At 32.8% G+C, this 21,079-nt stretch overlaps 1 protein-coding gene and 1 non-coding gene across 2 annotated transcripts; both read left to right on the top strand.

Moving 5' to 3' along the window:
• Positions 1-241: 241 nt before the first annotated feature.
• LOC112788620 (small nucleolar RNA R71) lies at positions 242-349 on the top strand. The gene has a single exon (XR_003195978.1). It is a non-coding gene; the product is annotated as a small nucleolar RNA R71 (small nucleolar RNA).
• Positions 350-8,475: 8,126 nt separating this feature from the next.
• On the top strand, positions 8,476-12,063 carry LOC112784114 (hydroxyacylglutathione hydrolase cytoplasmic). Its single transcript, XM_025827233.2, has 7 exons — positions 8,476-8,976; positions 9,061-9,183; positions 9,473-9,634; positions 10,401-10,479; positions 10,833-10,946; positions 11,331-11,507; positions 11,620-12,063. Exons 1-7 carry the CDS (start codon positions 8,930-8,932, stop codon positions 11,692-11,694), a joined length of 777 nt encoding a protein of 258 aa, XP_025683018.1. The 5' UTR covers positions 8,476-8,929; the 3' UTR covers positions 11,695-12,063.
• The last annotated feature ends 9,016 nt before the right edge of the window (positions 12,064-21,079 follow it).

Below are 21,079 nucleotides of genomic sequence, written 5' to 3' on the forward strand. Positions count from 1 at the left end.
GAGCCAATATGGCATTCAGAGTATCAATTTCAAGAACTCCCTTCTTCATAGGCGTCCCATTACTCACAGGATTCCTCTCAGAAGTGTACATGAACTGGTTATTAGCAACCATGTCAATGAGTTCTTGAGCTTCTGCAGGCGTTTTCTTTAAGTGAATGGATCCACCTGCAGAAGTATCCAATGATATTTTAGCCAATTCAGATAGACCATCATAGAATATATCCAGGATGGTCCATTCTGAAAGCATGTCAGAAGGACACTTTTTGGTCAGTCCTTTGTATCTCTCCCAAGCTTCATAGAGGGATTCACCTTCTTTCTGTCTGAAGGTCTGAACATCCACTCTAAGCTTACTCAGCTTTTGAGAAGGAAAGAACTTGGCTAAGAAAGCCTTGACCAGCTTATCCCAAGAGTCCAGGCTATCCTTAGGTTGAGAGTCCAACCATATTCTAGCTCTGTCTCTCACAGCAAAAGGGAAAAGCATGAGCCTGTAGACTTCAGGATCTACTCCATTAGTCTTAACAGTATCACATATCTACAAGAATTCAATTAAGAACTGAAAAGGATCTTCAGATGGAAGTCCATGAAACTTGCAGTTCTGCTGCATCAGAGAAACTAATTGAGGTTTCAGCTCAAAATTGTTTGCTCCAATGGCAGGAATGGAGATGCTTCTTCCATGTAAATTGGAATTAGGTGCAGTAAAGTCACCAAGCATCCTCCTTGCATTATTATTATTTTTGGCTGCCATCTCCTCCTCTTGTTCGAAAATTTCTGAAAGGTGCTTGCTGGATTGTGGTAATTTAGCTTCTCTTAGTTTCCTCTTCAGAGTCCTTTCAGGTTCTGGATCTGCTTCAACAAGAATATTCTTGTCTTTGCTCCTGCTCATATGAAAAAAAGGGAACAGAAAAATAATAATAATAGGGATTCTTTTTACCACAGTATAGAGGTTCCTGTGTGAGTAGAGGAAAAGAAGAAAAAAAAATCTGAACTCAGAGAGAGAGGGTTCGGATTTTTGGTGAGATGAATTGTTAGTAGATGAATAAATGAATAGAAGGAGATGAGAGAGAAGGAGAATTTTCAAAAATTATTTTTTTGAAAAAGAGTTAGTGATTTTCGAAAATAGTTTTTGAAAAAGGTTAGTAATTTTCGAAAATTAAAATAAAAAATTAAAATAATTAGTTAATTAAAAAGAAATTTTGAAAAAGAAGGAAGATATTTTCGAAAATTAGAGAGAGAGGGAGTTAGTTAGGTAGTTTTGAAAAAGATAAGAAATAAACAAAAAGTTAGTTAGTTAGTTGAAACAAATTTGAAAATCAATTTTGAAAAGATAAGAAGATAGGAGGTTAGAAAAGATATTTTAAAATCAAATTTTGAAAAAGATATGATTTTTAAAAAGATAAGATAATAAGATATTTTTGAAAAGATATGATTGAAATTGGTTTTGAAAAAGATTTGATTTTTAAAATCACAATTAATGACTTGATTCACAAGAAATCACAAGATATGATTCTAGAACTCAAAGTTTGAATCTTTCTTAACAAGCAAGTAACAACTTGAAATTTTTGAATCAAAACATTAATTGATGATGTTATTTTCAAAAATTAGGAGATAAAATGAAGAAAAAGATTTTTGAAAAAGATAAGATTTTCAAATTGAAAATTTGATTTGACTCATAAGAAACAACTAAATTTTAAAAATTTTTGAAAAAGTCAAATCTAATTTTCGAAATTTTAAGAAAGAAAAAGGGGAAGATATTTTTTTTTTTTGAAAATTTTTTTTTTATGATGAGAGAGAAAAACAATGAAAATGCTCAATGCATGGAAATTTTTAGATCAAAACATGTGATGAATGCAAGAACACTATGAATGTTAAGATGAACACCAAGAACACTTTGAAGATCATGATGAACATCAAGAACATATTTTTGAAAATTTTTATATGCAAAGAAAACATGCAAGACACCAAACTTAGAAATCTTTCATGTTTAGACACTATGAATGCAAAAATGCACATGAAAAATAAGAAAAGATGCAAAACAAGAAAACATCAAGATCAAACAAGAAGACTTACCAAGAACAACTTGAAGATCATGAAGAACACCATGAATGCATGAATTTTTCGAAAAATGCAAGATGAACATGCAATTGACACCAAACTTTAAATCTAACTCAAGACTCAAACAAGAAATACAAAATATTTTTTTGATTTTTATGATTTTATGATTTTTTTTTGTATTTTCTTTTAATTTTTTCGAAAATCATTTTGAAAAAGAAAAATAAGGATTCCAAAATTTTTAATATGAATTCCAGGAATCTTATGCTCTTTAGTCTAAAGCTCCAATCAAAAGGTCAGGCATGGCTTAATAGCCAGCCAAGCTTTAGTATGTAACTCAGATATGACACGCCTGACATTCCCTATCCAGAAGAATTAGACATGGCTTTACAGCCAGCCAGGCTTCAACATGCTTCATGAAACACTAGAATTCATTCTTAAAAATTCTGAAGAAAAATATATTTTTGAAAACATTTTTATTTTAAAATTTTTTTCGAAAACAAAGGAGAAATTTTTGAAAGATTTTTGAAAAATTTTTGAAAATAAAACAAAAAGAAAATTACCTAATCTGAGCAACAAGATGAACCGTCAGTTGTCCAAACTCGAACAATCCCCGGCAACGGCACCAAAAACTTGGTGCACGAAATTGTGATCTCAGGCAACGGCGCCAGAAACTCTGTACGCACGTCTTAATAAATCGTTTTTCATTCACAACTTCGATACAACTAACCAGCAAGTGCACTGGGTCGTCCAAGTAATAAACCTTACATGAGTAAGGGTCGATCCCACGGAGATTGTTGGTATGAAGCAAGCTATGGTCACCTTGTAAATCTCAGTCAGGCGGATATAAAATAATTATGGAGTTTTCGAAAATTAAATAATAAGTAAACATAAAATAAGGATAGAAACACTTATGTATATCATTGGTGAGAATTTCAGATAAAGGTATAGAGATGCTTTCGTCCCTCTGAACTCTTGCTTTCCTGCTGTCTTCATCCAATCAGTCCTACTCCTTTCTATGGCTGGCTTTATGTAAGGACATCACCGTTGTCAATGGCTACTTTTTATCCTCTCTGGAAAATGGTCTGATGCGCTGTCACTGCATGGCTAATCGTCTGGAGGCATCACCCTTGTCAATGGCTGCATTCCATCCTCTTGTGAAAATGGTCCAAATGCTCTGTCACAGCACGGCTAATCATCTGAGGTTCTCGATCATACTGGAATAGGATTCACCCTCCTTTTGCGTCTGTCACTACGCCCAGCACTCGCGAGTTTGAAGTCCGTCACAGTCATTCAATCCCAGAGTCCTACTCGGAATACCACAGACAAGGTTTAGACTTTCCAGACTCTCATGAATGCCGCCATCAATCTAGCTTATACCACGAAGATTCTGATTAAGAGATCCAAGAGATACTCATTCAATCTAAGGTGGAACGAAAGTGGTTGTCAGGCACGCGTTCGTGGGGGAATGATGATGATTGTCACGTTCATCACATTCAGGTTGAAGTGCGAATGAATATCTTAGAAGCGGAATAAGTTGAATTGAATAGAAAAAAACAGTAGTACTTTGCATTAATCTTTGAGGAACAGCAGAGCTCCACACCTTAATCTATGGAGTGCAGAAACTCTACTGTTGAAAATACATAAGTGATGAAGGTCCAGGCATGGCCGAGAGGCTAGCCCCCATGATCTAAGAACCAGACGTCTCAAGATGATCAAAAGATCATAAGATAATCCAAAGATGTCAAATACAATAGTAAAAAGTCTTATTTATACTAAACTAGTTACTAGTGTTTACAAAAGTAAGTAATTGATGCATAAATCCACTTCCGGGGCCCACTTGGTGTGTGCTTGGGCTGAGCTTGAATGTTACACGTGCAGAGGCTCTTTCTGAAGTTGAACGCCAGGTTGTAACGTATTTCTGGCGTTCAACTCTGGTTTGTGACTTGTTTCTGGCGTTTAACTCCAGACAGCAGCGTAGAACTGGCGTTCAACGCCCTTTTACGTCGTCTAAACTCGGCCAAAGTATGGACTATTATATATTGCTAGAAATCCCTGGATGTCTACTTTCCAACGCAATTGAAATCGCGCCATTTTGAGTTCTGTAGCTCCAGAAAATCCACTTTGAGTGCAGGGAGGTCAGAATCCAACAGCATCAGCAGTCCTTCTTCAACCTCTGAATCTGATTTTTGCTCAAGTCCCTCAATTTCAGCCAGAAAATACCTGAAATCACAGAAAAACATACAAACTCATAGTAAAGTCCAGAAATGTGAATTTAACATAAAAACTAATGAAAACATCCCTAAAAGTAACCAGATTCTACTAAAAACATACTAAAAACAATGCCAAAAAGCGTATAAATTATCCGCTCATCAGCTAGCATATCGTCGTCCGTCACATTATACCTTGCCATCGAAGTCGGATCTGCATCAACTTTACCCTCCAAGTACACTATAGCTACGTTTGCGTCTCTGTCAACTATCTTTACACGACGCCTCTTATCGACATAGTTGTAAACATCTTTCTTCAAAAAATCTACCAATGAATACCCTCCAGATACTCCAGCCATATACCACATTGTCTTCGCCGTTGAGATGCCACATCTTTGAAACCCATCTATTTGGGCTTTTGCAGCATCCGTCATGGAACGAAAACTTGAAATTAGATGAACCATTGCATGATAAGTCATGTCGTGGTTGTGGTTCAAAATGATTTTCTTGACCCTCCACAACGAGCTTTCCTTATCTAAATATATACACATTCTTGCTTCACAATTCGTCCTTGTCTCCGGCTTGTGAGGCCTCTTTCTATCGATCCTGTTATAATGTTTCTTATCTCTCTGTCCCTCTCTATTGCAAAAAAATCTTCTCCGAACCAAATTACCCTTTTCATCCTTGAACATGTCTCCCCTTCTAATACCAAAAACGTAGAATTTTCCTAATTTCTTATAAAACTCGTATGCATCGTCTTCGCTACGAAACACCTTCCTCAAAATATCATTTTCCCTTGTATCGAAAACATCTCCAAAATTGACTGCGCCCGTCACACCAACCCCATCGTCACACATTGTATTAACGTCAACAACCTGGGGACGTCCATCGCAATATTCACAACACAGTGCCAAATTCTTAAATCAGGCCTGCAAATTAAGCTCAAATGAAAAAAAAGCATCCAATGTTATTGCACAAAACCAACCACACAAATCCGTGGCCCCCAAATAAAATGTTATGTTGTTTGCTCTATGAACCCACCACAATATACCATTTTGTTATCTTAAAAACATGCAACGATACCCTGAAATACATCATGATTTGTGTTCTGCACCCAACACTTTAATAATTACATGAATATCGTATTTCATCGTTTATTAAACGGCTCAGATTATAAACGTAAACTTTCTTCACTAATAATTTTCTCCTATTGGTTTTCATTAACTGAATTATTTTTTGTCACAGACACAAATTACCTTAACCTTAAACCATGCTGAAACAAAGCGAGCATCAATTAATCAGCAAAGGGGAATCAACTCTATTAACTCAACGAACACGGATCCATGTTAACTCAAAACAGAAACAGACCCTGGCTAACTTAGACAATTAACAACATCAAACTCTACCCACTCAGCATGATTAATGAGCTTAGATGCATGATTATATAGTGTGGTGAGGTGAATTTTCGTCTTCTTTGTTAACATGATATTATACAATGCTCCCCTGTGGATTTGTCTCCAAGAAACATTATAATATTCATGAATTCACAAAATATTTACTCTAGGAACCAGAGAGCATACATGATGGACTAGGCAAGTAATGCTTAACTACTTTCAACAAACTTGCATGGCCTTGACCAAAGTGGTTATGTGAATGCCTCCAATGACAGCTATCAAAGGAACTCCAACAAAAGTGACCAGTGCTAATTCCCACACAGCACCGAATCCCATAGCAAACTCAGAAATAAATGTGCCAAAGTAGTGAAAAAACTATCCATGTCTTACTAACAATAAGAATAGAAAAACTCAATCTCTTGAACTCAATAATTACATCAATTATCCAACCAGATAATTGCATCACAGTTATCATAAACTGATTTCAAAACCTAGAAGCAGAGTGAAATTAAAAACATAGAAGCATATAATAAATCAAAAGATCACCAATTGTAAATTTTTTAATCAGAATAGAAGTTAAGAACAAGGAAAAATGAAGAATCATTCAACAGTTTTCACCCCAATTTTAACCAAGTCCATCACAATGATTAACAACAACAAAAAATACTGAACGAACAGTGAATCAGTTACATATGCGGTGCAAATTTAAAATTTAAAGGTTATCAATTTAGAATTTATAATCAAATACAATTAGTGTGCAAAGCCGATCAACTAAGCACTGACTGAGCATTATGTTCTGATTCTGTAATTAGGAAGCAACAAATTCAGCAACAAATTCAAGTTACAACAACAAATTTAACAAACCCTAGTAAAGTCCCGATTTACAGCAACATGCAAATATACGGGGAGAAGGAAAATTTGAAAAATAGGGAACATGGAAGCGATGGTGCAGAGACTCACCAACGGTCGACAGCGACTCGGCGACCACCCCGCGGAAGGCGACGAAGCAAGAGTCCCCACGAGTACCGTCTCCTGCCGGCGACGAGACAAACGAACCACGAGAAGCCAGTGACTGAGACAAGACTCGCGTGAGACTGGGAGGCAGAATCAACAAACATACAACCACGGATGACGAGCAGCAACCAGCATGCAGAGCTCGAGCACTCATTGGCGAAGGGAGGCGCGATCAGCCTAGCACAGAGAAATCCGAGAGGCAAGCACAGGACGCCGAGGAACCAATGAGAGGCCCGAGAGCATGACGACGGAATTCCTTGGGCACGAGGGACGGCGGCTGCAGTCTTCCACTCCCACAGACGCCGACAAGTATTGGTGGAGGCTAGGGTTTGCTTTCTTCGGTGGAGGCTATGGCAAGTTGCTCTTTGTTGCAGGAAGGAGTTGGAGAAGGGAGGGATAACGCGTGCAATCTGCTTTTCCCTTTCAAGGAAGGAAACAACGTCGTTTTCTGTAAACCGGCTGGGTTTAGATCCGGTCCGACAGGCCGATTCACTTCAGATGTTCTTAAGGGGTTTTCAAGTGGACGGTTTTCCACGTGGACTGGCTCGGAAGGATTTTCAGAACGTTGACAAGCTTAGCCACATTCCCTGAAATTAAAAACCCGATCACCTAAACAAATCCAAAAACATATTAGCCCATTTCCTTTTTAATGCTATCTTTGACTTGTTTTTAACCAGAAGAAAATTTGTTTCTGCACAGTTGCAAAAAAATGGTGACACAAACCCAAAATCCAGTCATGACCACATACACAAAAAAAAAAAATACAACTTGCCCATTAGTCCAAATTTGCCAAAAAATAATTAGCATCTCATTACACTTATTAATTTTTTTATATTGTGCAGTATATCTACAAAACCACTACTACTCCCTGACATGCTCTCTTATCAGCCGAACCTGTAAGCACGGGCAACTAAAACGTATTCATCAAATAAAATGTCCACATAATATCCACTAAACCCATTCACACCATAGAACTCCCCCTTCAATTATGGTGATAAAGAGATATATTTTTGGAAACATTTCAAGTGCACCGAGAGTATCGGTGCTCCAGTTGTTTTAACCGTTGATCTAAATTATAAAAAATATATATAATATATATTAATTGAAATCAACGATTAAAACAACTGGTGCATCGATACTCCCCGGTGCACTTGAAATGTTTCCTATACTTTTACTACTCTATTAGCAGTTTAGCACATGACTAGATTGGGCAGAATTTCTCTTTGGCACACAAGTGACACGACACTCGCTATTCTTCATATATTTTGAGGTTTGTTTGTAAACTATTTTTTTGTTAACAAAGTAAATTAAATATCAGTTTAAATTTTAAAATTTTCATATTCTACTTTCTTTTTTTTTTTGTCAGAAATATGCTATTTTTTAAGTCAGTGAAATATTCTGCTTTAAATTTTTTTTATTGTCGAGAAAACTGAATAGATTGAATAATTTTTTTAGATGGATTAGACCATTTTTTTTTTTTTGTACATCAGAGATCCTAAGGCCAAGAAAGAAAAGAAAAACCTTAACTAACCATCACGGAAAAATTGAATCCCACAACAATCAACAAATAACTCTACTTTTTTGGGGGATTATCAAATCATAAATAATGAGCATCTCCTTTCAGAATTATATTAACCAGACCGTGAGCCACCTGATTTGTCTCTCTATAGGTATGCCCGATTTTCACCGTCCAAGTAACTAACGTACGTGTAAGCTTAGGATGCTGAGTACGTGTCCAGTTTTAGATGGATCTTTAACTTTAGGCATTATAAACTTACACACACAACACGGTTTTTTTTTTTTTTTTCGGGATAGGACACACAACAGACAACACGTTGAAAAGTTTCTTCCACACACAACCACTCACTAAACACCAGAAAGAGTTCATTCCACAAACTGGACTTAGCGAACTCATGAACCCAAGTGTGATCCTTTTAAGGCCCAAGATATGCTATTAGTACAACTGTCAACCACAGTAGCAACTGACCGAAAAAAAAAAACCACAGTAGCACATGAGCTTAACTCCCATATGGGTCCTAGAAAAAGCAAAACTACTTAAAAAAAAAATTTGTATATTCAGGCGAACGAAATGCCTCTTGGGAGATTTGACAGGTCATAGGTGCGTGGCAGTGTTAGACCGAAGCCACGCCCCACGAGAAGGCTTGAAGCCTTAGAGTCTTAAACTATATAGAAAATTAGAAATAGCCCGAAGCATCAGTTGTGTTGGGACGTAGTAGCATCATCATCAAGGATTGTGCAACCATGAAAATTTATCACATTCCTTGTCTCCAAGACAATTATTCCTACTTGTAATATCACTAATCTCATTATATTGTCTTGTTTTTGCCCTTTTATATGTTGACATTCAATTTGGGGTTATTGTACTGATGCAGGATAGTGGACGAGAGCACCAAAGAAGGTGCAGTGGTGGACCCTGTTGAGCCTCAGAAGGTTCTCGAAGCTGCCAATTCCCATGGCGTCAATCTCAAGCTTGTCCTCACTACCCACCATCACTGGTACCATGCTCCTACTTCTTCACCTTTCTTTAAGTATAACCTAACTGGAATTTGAAGTTGATTAGAACTGTTATGGAATCTGTATGCATTAGCTTGTATCTGGTTTGAAAATTGATAATTTACATATGAACTGTTTCTCAGATGTTAAGATATCTATATATCAAAAAGGCACTCAAGCCAAGGCTGATTTTTTATAGAGATTTAGTTTAACTATGATTACCAGTTTTTCATTGGTTTACTTAGTTATCAACAATAGAATATTGATTGGATGGGAGTTTGTAAATGACAGGGACCATGCTGGTGGAAATGAACAGATAAGGCAACTGGTGCCTGGAATCAAGGTCTATGGTGGTTCAATTGATAATGTGAAGGGTTGCACCGATAAGGGCGAAAATGGGGATAAGGTTTCCCTAGGAGCTGATACTAATATATTGTCTCTTCACACACCTTGGTATGTCTATTGAATTTGTCACCTGCTTATTTTTTTACAAAAATGCTATATGCACACCAAAAATCAACCATTATGTATTTGTGTATAAATACATGTTATTTTAGTGTACATCTAGCATTTATTTTTTAGTGCCCCCGTCCCGAACTTTACAACGGTAGGGAGTTTTATATGAAGTTCCCTGCAACTGCTTCTATTGTAGGACTATTGAATTGACAATATCCAAATTGTATTGATAGTACAATTCTGTAAGAGATTTGAAAAATATAATAATATTGTGAGTATGATGTCAATAATTAGCAAAATGGGAAAGAAAACTGATGTTCTTAATGTGGTTATCTTACTAGAAAGTTTTGTGCTGATGAAGAAATGTATACTAGGTGAATTTCTTGTTCAAAATGCTTTCGATCCTCTATTACTGTCTGCTTGGAATCTTTAATTTCTTGTATAAGTTATTTCAAATGGTATTAATTTGAGAGCTGATCTCATCTACAAAATAATTTTGTAAATATTTCAAGGTTTTTAATACAGGGTTATAGTTTCCTAGCTCTGTTTATGTGTTTGTAACACTAATATAATATTTTTACTTAGCAAAAGTCACCAAGGAAGCTTAACTTTGTGTAATTGTTATTACTTATTATTAGATGCATCATGCATGCTATTGTTTCTTGATTTTTCTAGTGATTGAACCCTTCTTCCTTTTTGACTACGCGTTTCTCTTTTGTTAAATATAATAAAATTTTTATTTTTAATTTCCTGAATTTCTCAGTCACACCAAAGGTCACATAAGTTATTATGTGACTGGCAAAGAGAACGAGAACCCTGCTGTTTTTACTGGAGATACACTGGTAAGCTCACTGATCAATCTTATCTTTCTCATCTTGGGTTCTTTCATGTCCCAAAGAGTTGTTCCCTGGGAAGTATAGTTTACTCAACCTCTTGGGGTCAGTTTATGTAGCTTATCTTTTTAGCTGTCTTTATCTCCATGATCCATTAACACTTGTATTTACGTTCTTGAATGATAAAGTGGCCTTAATTTATTGTTAGACTTTTGTCTTTCTTTGGTTTATTTTTAGCTCTGGTAATAAGCTCCACTTTATTGTGTTGAACTCTTTCTTTCAAAAAAAAAAAAAAAAAAAAAAAAAAAAAAAAAAAAAACCCAAAAGAAGACGTTAATTTATTGTGTTGTTGCTTTTTGTAGTTCATTGCAGGCTGTGGGAGATTTTTTGAAGGAACTGCCGAACAGATGTATGAGTCACTCTGTGTAACACTAGGTTCATTACCAAAGCCAACCCTCGTTTACTGCGGCCATGAGGTAAAATAACACTAAAATCACCCCCCCCCCTCTTTCCTTTACTAAAGATCATTTATTATAGAAAAATGTCACTCATCTTCTCCTAAATTAAGAGAACAAATTGATCCACCTAGCAGTTTCAACAATTAGTTTATGCACAACTTCTCCCTGTAAGAGTGGTAATCAGTGGAGATAGAGGGAATGATTATTCATAGGATTTTGAGAAGTTAGGAGAATTACATCTGCCTGGAAAATTCTTCATGAATTTGGCAAAGTGAAACAAGTCCAAAAGGTTTGATTTAAATGTATACGAAAAATGCAGTCCAATTCGTGAATAAATATACTATCGAGTTTTGAACTATAAAACTTGATTCCTAATTATGTCGGCTTTTGTTTTGTGCACAGTACACAGTGAAGAATCTGCAATTTGCTCTGACAATTGAGCCAAACAACTCAAGGATACAAGAGAAGTTAGCATGGGCTCAGAAGCAGAATCAAGCTGGCCAACCTACAATTCCCTCGACCATTGAAGAAGAGATGGAGACCAACCCATTCATGAGGGTTGACCTACCTGAACTTCAGGTATATACCATATAGCATAATACAAGAGCACGGAATGAAATATATGAACTTAGAGAATGCATATTCCTTGTTGTTCAAGAAAGTGAGACATAAAACCTTAAATTATTTGCAGGAAAAGGTGGGTTGCAAGTCCCCTGTTGAAGCTTTGAGAGAGATACGCAAGCGTAAAGACAATTGGAAGGGCTAATAATATTATGTTACATTTGTCTTTCTCTGTAAGAATGTGTTTATAGACATTTACATTTACATAAGTTGTAACATTTGGCGTTGCTTAAAACCACCCTGAAGCTGAAATGAAAAATATCATAATCAGTAAATCAGATGCTTGTTGTGTTAGAGGCGTGGATTGTGATTTGCATAGTACAATGTTTGTGTTGGTTAGTCTAAACAAAAAGATGATGTGTCATTCATGTTATCTACTTCTGAACTAGCGATACATGATTTTCTCCTTTCCTACATCTGCACGTAACTTTCAACCCCTAAATTTGATGTTATCAACCGTAAGGTTATACTTTTGGTGACTACCCGGAGGTTATATGAAGTTATGTTTTGTTTCTATCATGTGCTTGCCAGAGAAAATAACAGCCTACTTTATTTATTTACTTGATTTTATTACTATTATTACTATATTATAATGAAATGATTGCCTCGGTTTTTAGCGTGTTGTAGATAACGAAGAGATTAGTGGCAGTGTGGCACAGAAAGGCAAAAAGACTTGTAGCAATCTATCTCACAGGCGGTGATGCTCATAGATTTAATAGTTAAATTAGTTTCTAAGGCTGCGTTTGTTTACGTAGATAGGATATTGAGACAAGGACATAGAGACACAAAATCGTGTTTAATAGAAGAGACATGGATAGAGATAATGTGTTTAGAGACACTGAATTAGTATATTTTGTGTCCATTCTGACAAGAAAGATACCGAAACACTAACAATGGATATAACTTATTTTTTATTTTTTTTATTATTTTTGTTAATTTTTTATAATTATATTTTTTATTATTATATTTTTCATCTCAAATTTTTTGAATGAAATAAAATGAGAATAAATTAGATTTTTATATGTTCTAGTTTATCACCAAACAGAATACAAGAACACAAAAAATCGTGTTTAATAGAAGAGACATGGATAGAGATAATGTGTTTAGAGACACTGAATTAGTATATTTTGTGTCCATTCTGACAAGAAAGATACCGAAACACTAACAATGGATATAACTTATTTTTTATTTTTTTTATTATTTTTGTTAATTTTTTATAATTATATTTTTTATTATTATATTTTTCATCTCAAATTTTTTGAATGAAATAAAATGAGAATAAATTAGATTTTTATATGTTCTAGTTTATCACCAAACAGAATACAAGAACACAAAATTTTGTGTCTCTGTCCATCAGTCATGTCCTGTTCTAAGAAACAAATGCAGCTTAAATGTTATGTTTGGTTGGAAAGAAAGAAATAGAGAGAAACAGATTTAATAGTTAAATTAGTCTCTAAAGGCTATGTTTGGTTGAAAAGAAAGAAATGGAGAGAAAGAAAATAGAAAAGAAAGAAAAGAAATTAAGTAGATTTTTATTTTTCTTAGATGTGTTTGAATGGAAGAAAAATAAAGAGAAAAAAAATGTTATAAAAAAAAATAATGTTATCCTTATATTATAAAATATATTGAAAAAAGTGAAAGGGAAATATTGGAAGTATAGAGAGAATAATTCTTTCCAACATTGGAGAGAAAAAAAATTGATAGATTCTACCAGTTTTTTTTTTTCATCTCCTTTTCTTCTTCTCTAATTTCTATTCTCAACCAAACAATGGAAAATAATCATTTTCCTTTCTATTTTCGTTCCTTTCTTTTTTTTCTTTCATTTTCTCTTCAAACAAATATATTATTAGTCAAATTAATTTTTTAAATATTATAAATTAATCATATTTTTCAGTTATTCCATTAAAAATTGATAGCATGTATGATATCTAACATGTTTAATTGGACGATGATCAAATATGTATATAAAAATCTATTAATTTAGTCGCTAGGTCATATTGGAAATAGAATTTATGTAATTGGAGCAAAGAACTAAATTAATTTTTATAAATATATTTGGTGAATATTCAATTAGACCTGTGAAATATTATTTATATTGTTAATTAACGTTTTATATATCAATTGTTAACGAAAATTGTTAATGGAGTGACTGAAGGATAAATATAATTAATTTTTAATTTTTGATAGATCAATTTGATTGAAAAAAATTTTTAAAAACAAATTTAAAAATATTTTATTTTTAGACACTAATTTAATTATTAATCTATTTAATTAATTAATGAATAATAATGAGACCTAAGTACATTGGATTTTGTTTTAATTCTTGGTGTTGTGAAATTTTATTGGATTTTTTTATAATTAGTTTATTATAAAAATATATTCAGTACTAAATGTTGCATGGTAAAACTTAACGAAAGAAAGTTCATGTTTTGGAATATGAGTTAATATATAAATTAGTGTATAAAATTGTATTTATATTTTAAATTAGTCCTAAAGTTTTAACGGGCTCAATTTAATTTTCGAAATTTATATTCGTGTCTCAAATCATTCTCTCTATTATTTTTCATTAATGATGTGATATTATAGTATGTTGACATAGATTGTCAGTATCACATATCAAAATATAATTTAACTACATGTAATAAGGTGTTAACTGTTAACAGCAGTTTGTGACATGTGGCATGTCAACATAAATGATGTTACGTGATTGAAAATAATTTGTACATGTCATAATATAATTTATTCACTTATTATTAACATGTTATCATTACAAATATTTAATTTACTCTCTAAATTTTGTTACAAGATTCAATTTAATTCTTAAAATTAAAAATCTTAAATCAAAGTGGTTTTTAGACCAATCATATTTTTTTAAAAACATACTAATCTTTTTTATATTTTTACATGTAACTTAAATAACATTCTCATCACACAATAAAAAAATATTTTAAAGAACTTTCGATACAATTTATTTTATAAAAACAATAATAATAACTTATACATTAAAAAATGTTCTCTTCATATAAATACTATCCTCTTTTTCTGTTGAATTGAATAATTTTTATTGTTACTCAAATATAAAATTATTAAATACGCATTCTAAAAGTGATATCATTTTAGTTAATATAATACATGATCACCAATTAAATGAAACTAAGTTTTAAAATATGTAATACGATGGAAGTTTACATTTCTTTAATTTGTTACGTCTATTTGATTTTTACTGGATAAGGTCAATTATCATTTTTAAATTCCAATGATATATAGGGGGTTATATGAAACATGTGTGAATGTTTAAATTTGATGATGAATTTAAAAGAAAGAAAAAATAAAAAATAAAAGGTATTAATGTTTATATAAAAAATAAATTTAATGTCTCTTTTTATCTATTTTTCAAACAATTTGTTTTTAATAATTTTCATATACGTGGTTCTTTTTATTAATTAATTAGTGATAATAATCCTTAATAAGTTAAATAAATTTTATTGAATTTTAATTTTTTACAAAATATGCAAATTTTAGAATAAAATAAAAAATATGTATTTTAGTCAATCATATAATTTTCTTATTGAAATAACATAAGTATATACTGTCAAATTTATTAATATTGAATTATTATAACAAAAATTTGTATGATTAAAATTTAAAAATTAAAAATATTTAAAAATAATTGTTTTCAAACAATATATGAAAAATAGAAAAGATTAACATATATAAAATTATTAAAAAATTTAAATTTATAATAAAAAGTTGGTCTAGAAACTATTTTAATTCTTATCTTATAATTTTAAAGACTAAATCGAAGTGCTTTGAAAAATTTAAGAATCAAATTGAGTCATTTATAATGATGACAAGTCAGTGATATGTAAACAAATAATATTATGACATATGGTACCAAAATAATAAGGAAACAAACTGTATTTTATTATATGGCACTATCGTCTATGTTGACATGCTACGTGTTACTGATTGACACATTATTGTCCTATTACATCTGGATGAATAATATTCTCACATGTAGTATTAACGGTCTATGTCAGTATATCATATTAGCACACCATTGATAAAAAATAGTCGAAGAACTAAGTCGAGTCACAAATATAAATTTTGGAGATTAAATTGAATAAATTAAAACTTCAGATACTAATTTAAAGCGGGAGTATAATTTCAAAAATTAATTTAGGTATTAACTCTCCAGAATATATAACTTGCCTTCACTTATATACTTATATTATATTAGAGGTTTTTTTATTTAGAAAAAAAGGTATTATAGTAGGATAGTAGAAGTTATTAATAATCTATGAAGCATAAATATTTTGTTGAATTATTGTGTTCACGAATCAGACATATTTTACACATGACACTCGTCGACACTCTTCTGACACACGTGTTTGCTGTGTCCAATCGCGTCTTAATAAAAAATAAAAAAATTCTTCCAGACATACCTAAATACATCACGTGTTAGCATGTCCAGCCTTATTCTTAACATGTATTGTTGAAATAAATTCAGAAATAATATATATTATTATTTATTAAAACAAACAATATTTTAAATACTTTATAATATTAAAATAAAATATTAAAAATAATAAAAAAATTAATTTATATTTTAATATCAATAAAATATCAAATGTCATTACGATTTATCTAAAAAATACTTTATATTTTATACATGTGTTCTCATATTTTATAAGATTTTAAAATGTGTGTCCGGGTTAGAGATTGTAATGGGCAGGGCGGGGGCAAGGGATACCTCTCTGCTCCCTGTCCCCGTCCCAGATTTGCTCTCTGTCCCTGTCCCTGATATCTGCCATGGGAAAATATTTTTCCTCATCTTTATTCTCCGTGGGACTTCATTTTCTGCAGGAATCCCATTTTCTATCTCCTTATATTGATAATTTATATAAAATTTTTAATAAAAAATTAAAAAATACACAAAATATTATTACAAATATTATTACATCATACAAATGGAGTATTATCTAAGATTACAAGTCCAAAAATATAAAATAACACACCATAGTCATGGAGAGAAGGAACTGAACATTGGCACAGTACAATATTAGTGTTATGGAGGGAAAAAATATACTTTTTAAATTAGGGTTAGATTTTTCAATATATATATGAAATGACAAAAAAATCTACATTAGAAATAAATTATTAAGGATATTTAAATAAATTTAATAATTTAGGAGATTAGTAGGGATGGGAACGGGGATCCCCACTCGAGTCCCCGCGGCTGCTTTGGAAAAATTTTGTCCTCATTCCCATCCCAACGAAAAAAACTCCAAACCATCTTTGGGTCTCCATTTGGGGAAGTCTTCGCAGGAATTTCCGTATTTTGAGGAGTTTCGCCATCTCTAGTCGATGTTGTAAGAACTGCCTTAACTGATTTAATAAAATAATAATTTTTGATTGCCCGAAATAGGTTCAAAAATATAAAAATGTTCTTTTTAAAATATAAAGGTGAAAATTGATTTCAATGAATTTTTCTGAGTTGGAAAATGTATCTTTTGTGAAAAATTTTTGTAAAAATACGTACTGGAGTTTAAGCCGGCAGTACCGGCTCTAGTTTTCCTGGTACCGCGTATTTTGGAAAATAAGATTTTGAAAAATTAAATTTATTATTTTGAAAGGACAAAAATAATTTAGAATAAAAAACCGAGCACTAATCTTAAAGGTTTTGGCCAAAAGTGGGCCAAACAGGCTAAAACCGTTAACGTGTTGGACCGGGTCCAAGGTCCAACATGTGTGTGTGTGTGTGTGTGTGGGACCGGGCCAAGGTCCAACATGTGTGTGTGTGTGTGTGTGTGTGTGTGTGTGAGCTTTAAATTTATTGTGTGTGTGTGTGTTGGACCGGGCCTAAGGTCCAACATATGTGTGTGTGTGTGTGTGTGTGAGCTTTAAATTTATTGAGCTTTAAACTCATTTTGATGGGAAGAGAAAGAGAGAGAGAGAGAGAGGTGATGGTGGGGGTGAAACGGAAACCCATTGTCACTATTCATTATCACCTTCCGGGAGCCATAACTTGAGCTACAGAGTTCCGATTGACGAGTCGTTTGTGGTCACGCGAAGTTCTTGTCGAGCTCTTTGATTCAATATAGGATTTGCTGGTAAAAAATTGCATCTCATGCTCTAGTTTCCTGTCCTAACATTTCTGCATTTTTGGGGTTTGGTTTTTTAATATATTTTGTGATTTTGTTTGTTTAGAGGTGATCTAGCATTGGAATATTGTTGAATTTTATCCTTAATCTCATTAGATAAGGTAAGGTCTCACTAAACCTTTGTGTTTAGTTGTTTTTGTGAACCCTAGGTTTGATGTTTGTATGTTATGTGATGTTAGATTGAGTTTTGATATTTGTTGGAGTTGGTTTGAGGCTTTGGATCGAGCTTGGTGGCTTTGTTTTGATGTTTGGTGCATTTTAAGAATCGGCCAAGGTATGGTTTCGATTTTCTCTATATAATATGTAATATTTCTAGACACTTAGGCTAGTAGACCATAGGATAGGTTTGAAATTGATTGTTGATAATTGTGATGTATGATAATTTTGAGGATTGTGATGATGTTGGTGAATGATGATATTGAATAATGATAATTATGAGAATTTATGGTGAGAGGTGATGAATGATGTTTATGATGAGTAAATTGTGCAAATTGTTGATGATTGAGATATTAAGTTGGGAATTATAGATTTGTGTTGATTTATGGTAGAAAGCTTGAGTGAATTAGGTGTGAAAGTAATGGAAGTAAAATGGAAAGGGTAAGGTATAGTGTGTGGTAGTATTTTATGATGTTTGGGTATGTTTTGGTTTGGTTTGGTTGTGAATTTTGGAAGTTTGAGAACCTAGTTAATTTTTGGTAAAAATCAATTTTTGGTGAATTTTAACGGATCATAGTTTGAGCCTCAATTTTTGAAATTGGTTACAATTTGTCTTAAATTAAAGTTCATTCAGAGATCTTTAAATTGATATAAAGTTTGATAAAAATAGATTTTTGTAGAGGAAGTTATGAACGTTTAAAGTTTGGTGTTTAAAACTGATTTCTGCAACTTTGCAAAATTTTCTAAGTCTGAGAATGCATGCGTACGCGAACACCCCATACGCAAGAGTGCCACTCTGTTTGACACCTATGCATACGCATACATGTGTATGCATACGCAAAATGGGCCAAAATGTATGTATGCGTACGCATACATAATGCATGCGTACGCATACACCTTGTTTTGCTGAAAAATGGTTTTTCTTCACTTTTCAATGGTTCTCTAGCTTTCCAAACTTCCTTATCCATGGTTTAAGATTGCTAACTAGTAATTAGGCCTTAATAATATTAAATATGAGTTAGAGACTTAAATAGATGATTTCTATATGAGTTTAGAAGACGGAGACTTAGGTTTCTGAAGTTGTGGTTGAGCGGACAGAGTATTATATTGGTGATGATTTAGAGAACTTAAGAGGTGACGATGGTTGAAGAGATTTTTAAGAAGTTGAAAACCGGTGATGGTTATGATGATTTGAGAACTTGGAAAGGAATGATGAAATTATTGGATTATATGAAAATGTGCGGGGCCTATATCCCTGGTGTCGCAGATTTTTCTGCTAGATGAGTGTGCGGGGCCTATATCCCTGGCGTGGCAGATTTCTCTGCTGTATGAGTAGTTGTTGTTGTTTCCTTCTCTGCTGCATGAAGTGTGCAGGGCCTATATCCCTGGCGTATCAAACTCCCTGCTGCTACATGAGTGTGCAGGGCACTATATCTCTGGCATAGCAGATTCTCTGCTGTATGAGTGTGCATGACACTATATCTCGGGTGTGGCAGAAAAGGCTACATCCAGAAGGATGTGTCGGATTGGCAATTATGGACCGACAAGTGATATCACGAGCCAATAGGACAGACATTCATCATATGCATCTTCTATATGCTTGCTTGCTTTGATTACTTGAGTTATGCCTATTTGAATAACATGCCTAAATGCTAGCTGAATTACCTGTTGTATATGTATATTATTTGTGTTTTACTTGGTTGCATTAAATGTGTTTTACTGGCGTTGAGAAGGATCGGAAGGCGGTGGCGATGAGATCGCACAGAGGTTAGGTTGGCAGAGGCTATGGGATACAACGGTGTGATTAGTATTAGTTAGAAATCCCCTAAGTTTAGATAACTCTATTTGTTGTTTATCGTTTAAGTATTTATTTTGTTAAGCTTGAATATCTGTATCGATGTGAAGTTCTAAGATTGCCTTTGGCATCCAGGAACCTTACATTTTACATATTGGGCACTGTTACCATACTGAGAACCTCCGGTTCTCATACCATATGTTGTTGTTATTTTCAAATGCAGGTTGCAACCCACCACGATGAGTTTGCGGATGTGCTGACAGAGCGGAGTATGATCTTCCTTATGTTTTATTTCACTTTACTTTTGTTGTAGTATTCTCTCACCTTTAGTATATTTAATTTTATTGCCTTAGAGGCTTTATTTCTGAAACTTTGAGAGATAAGTTGTATAAGCTGTTTTAATCTTCCAAAACGCTTTTATACTTCAGTTTGGCTAGCCGGCCTAAACTCCTCAGGCTGTGACTAGTCCTCTTTTTGTATACCATATATATATGGTCTACTTTAATTATTACCTTGTGTATCCTGGAGCTATCTTCAAGGTTTTATATATATTATGTCTTGTTCTGTTCATGTCTACGCGTTTAGTTATTGGGTGTGAACGCTCCACATTTTATAATTTCACTTTATGCGACTTTGAGCTTTATTCCTTCATCGGGCTTTTAGTTATATAAATTCTAGGAAATATATATATATATACATCTGTAACACCTCGTTATCCGAAGCCTTATCTCTAGTCGTAAAGCTTATATATATATATATATATATATATATATATATTTCCTATATCATATCATATTATGTGTCCGTATCAGTATCCATACATCATAGCTAATAACCATCATGTTCCCGTATAATACTCCTGTTATAATTATTTTTTCTAAATTTAATGATAATTGTCATAAGATATTCTATAATACTGCAGGATCTCGCATTTTAAAAAATTTTGCCATCTTTAGTCGGCGTATCCTCGTATCGCGTCATATCATGTGTTTGTATCAATGTCTGTGCATTATAGTTAACAGTCATCACGTTTTCATATAATATTCGTGTTATAATTACTTTTTTTTTAATTTAATGATAATTGTCGTAAGATATTTTATAACAAATTATTAGCACCTTAATATTAATAGTCTTATATCCATGTTTAATTATCTCTGTTTGCATGACTATCAATATGCAAGTATGGGTTGAAAAGCCAAAAATTTTATTGGTTATTAAATCAGTATAACTAAAATTTAAAATTTTTAATAAATTAAATTAAATATAATAAAATAATATTTTAATATAAAATATATTTTTTAATAATAATTTAATTTTTTAAAAATTAAAATTTTAATCACTTTTTAATAAATAATTAGATCAATTTAATCGATTTTTTATAGTTCGAACAAATGATTAATTTTTTATTAATTTTT

Source organism: Arachis hypogaea, chromosome 20 (genome assembly GCF_003086295.3).
Source record: "Arachis hypogaea cultivar Tifrunner chromosome 20, arahy.Tifrunner.gnm2.J5K5, whole genome shotgun sequence".
In the NCBI taxonomy this organism is placed as follows: domain Eukaryota; kingdom Viridiplantae; phylum Streptophyta; class Magnoliopsida; order Fabales; family Fabaceae; genus Arachis; species Arachis hypogaea.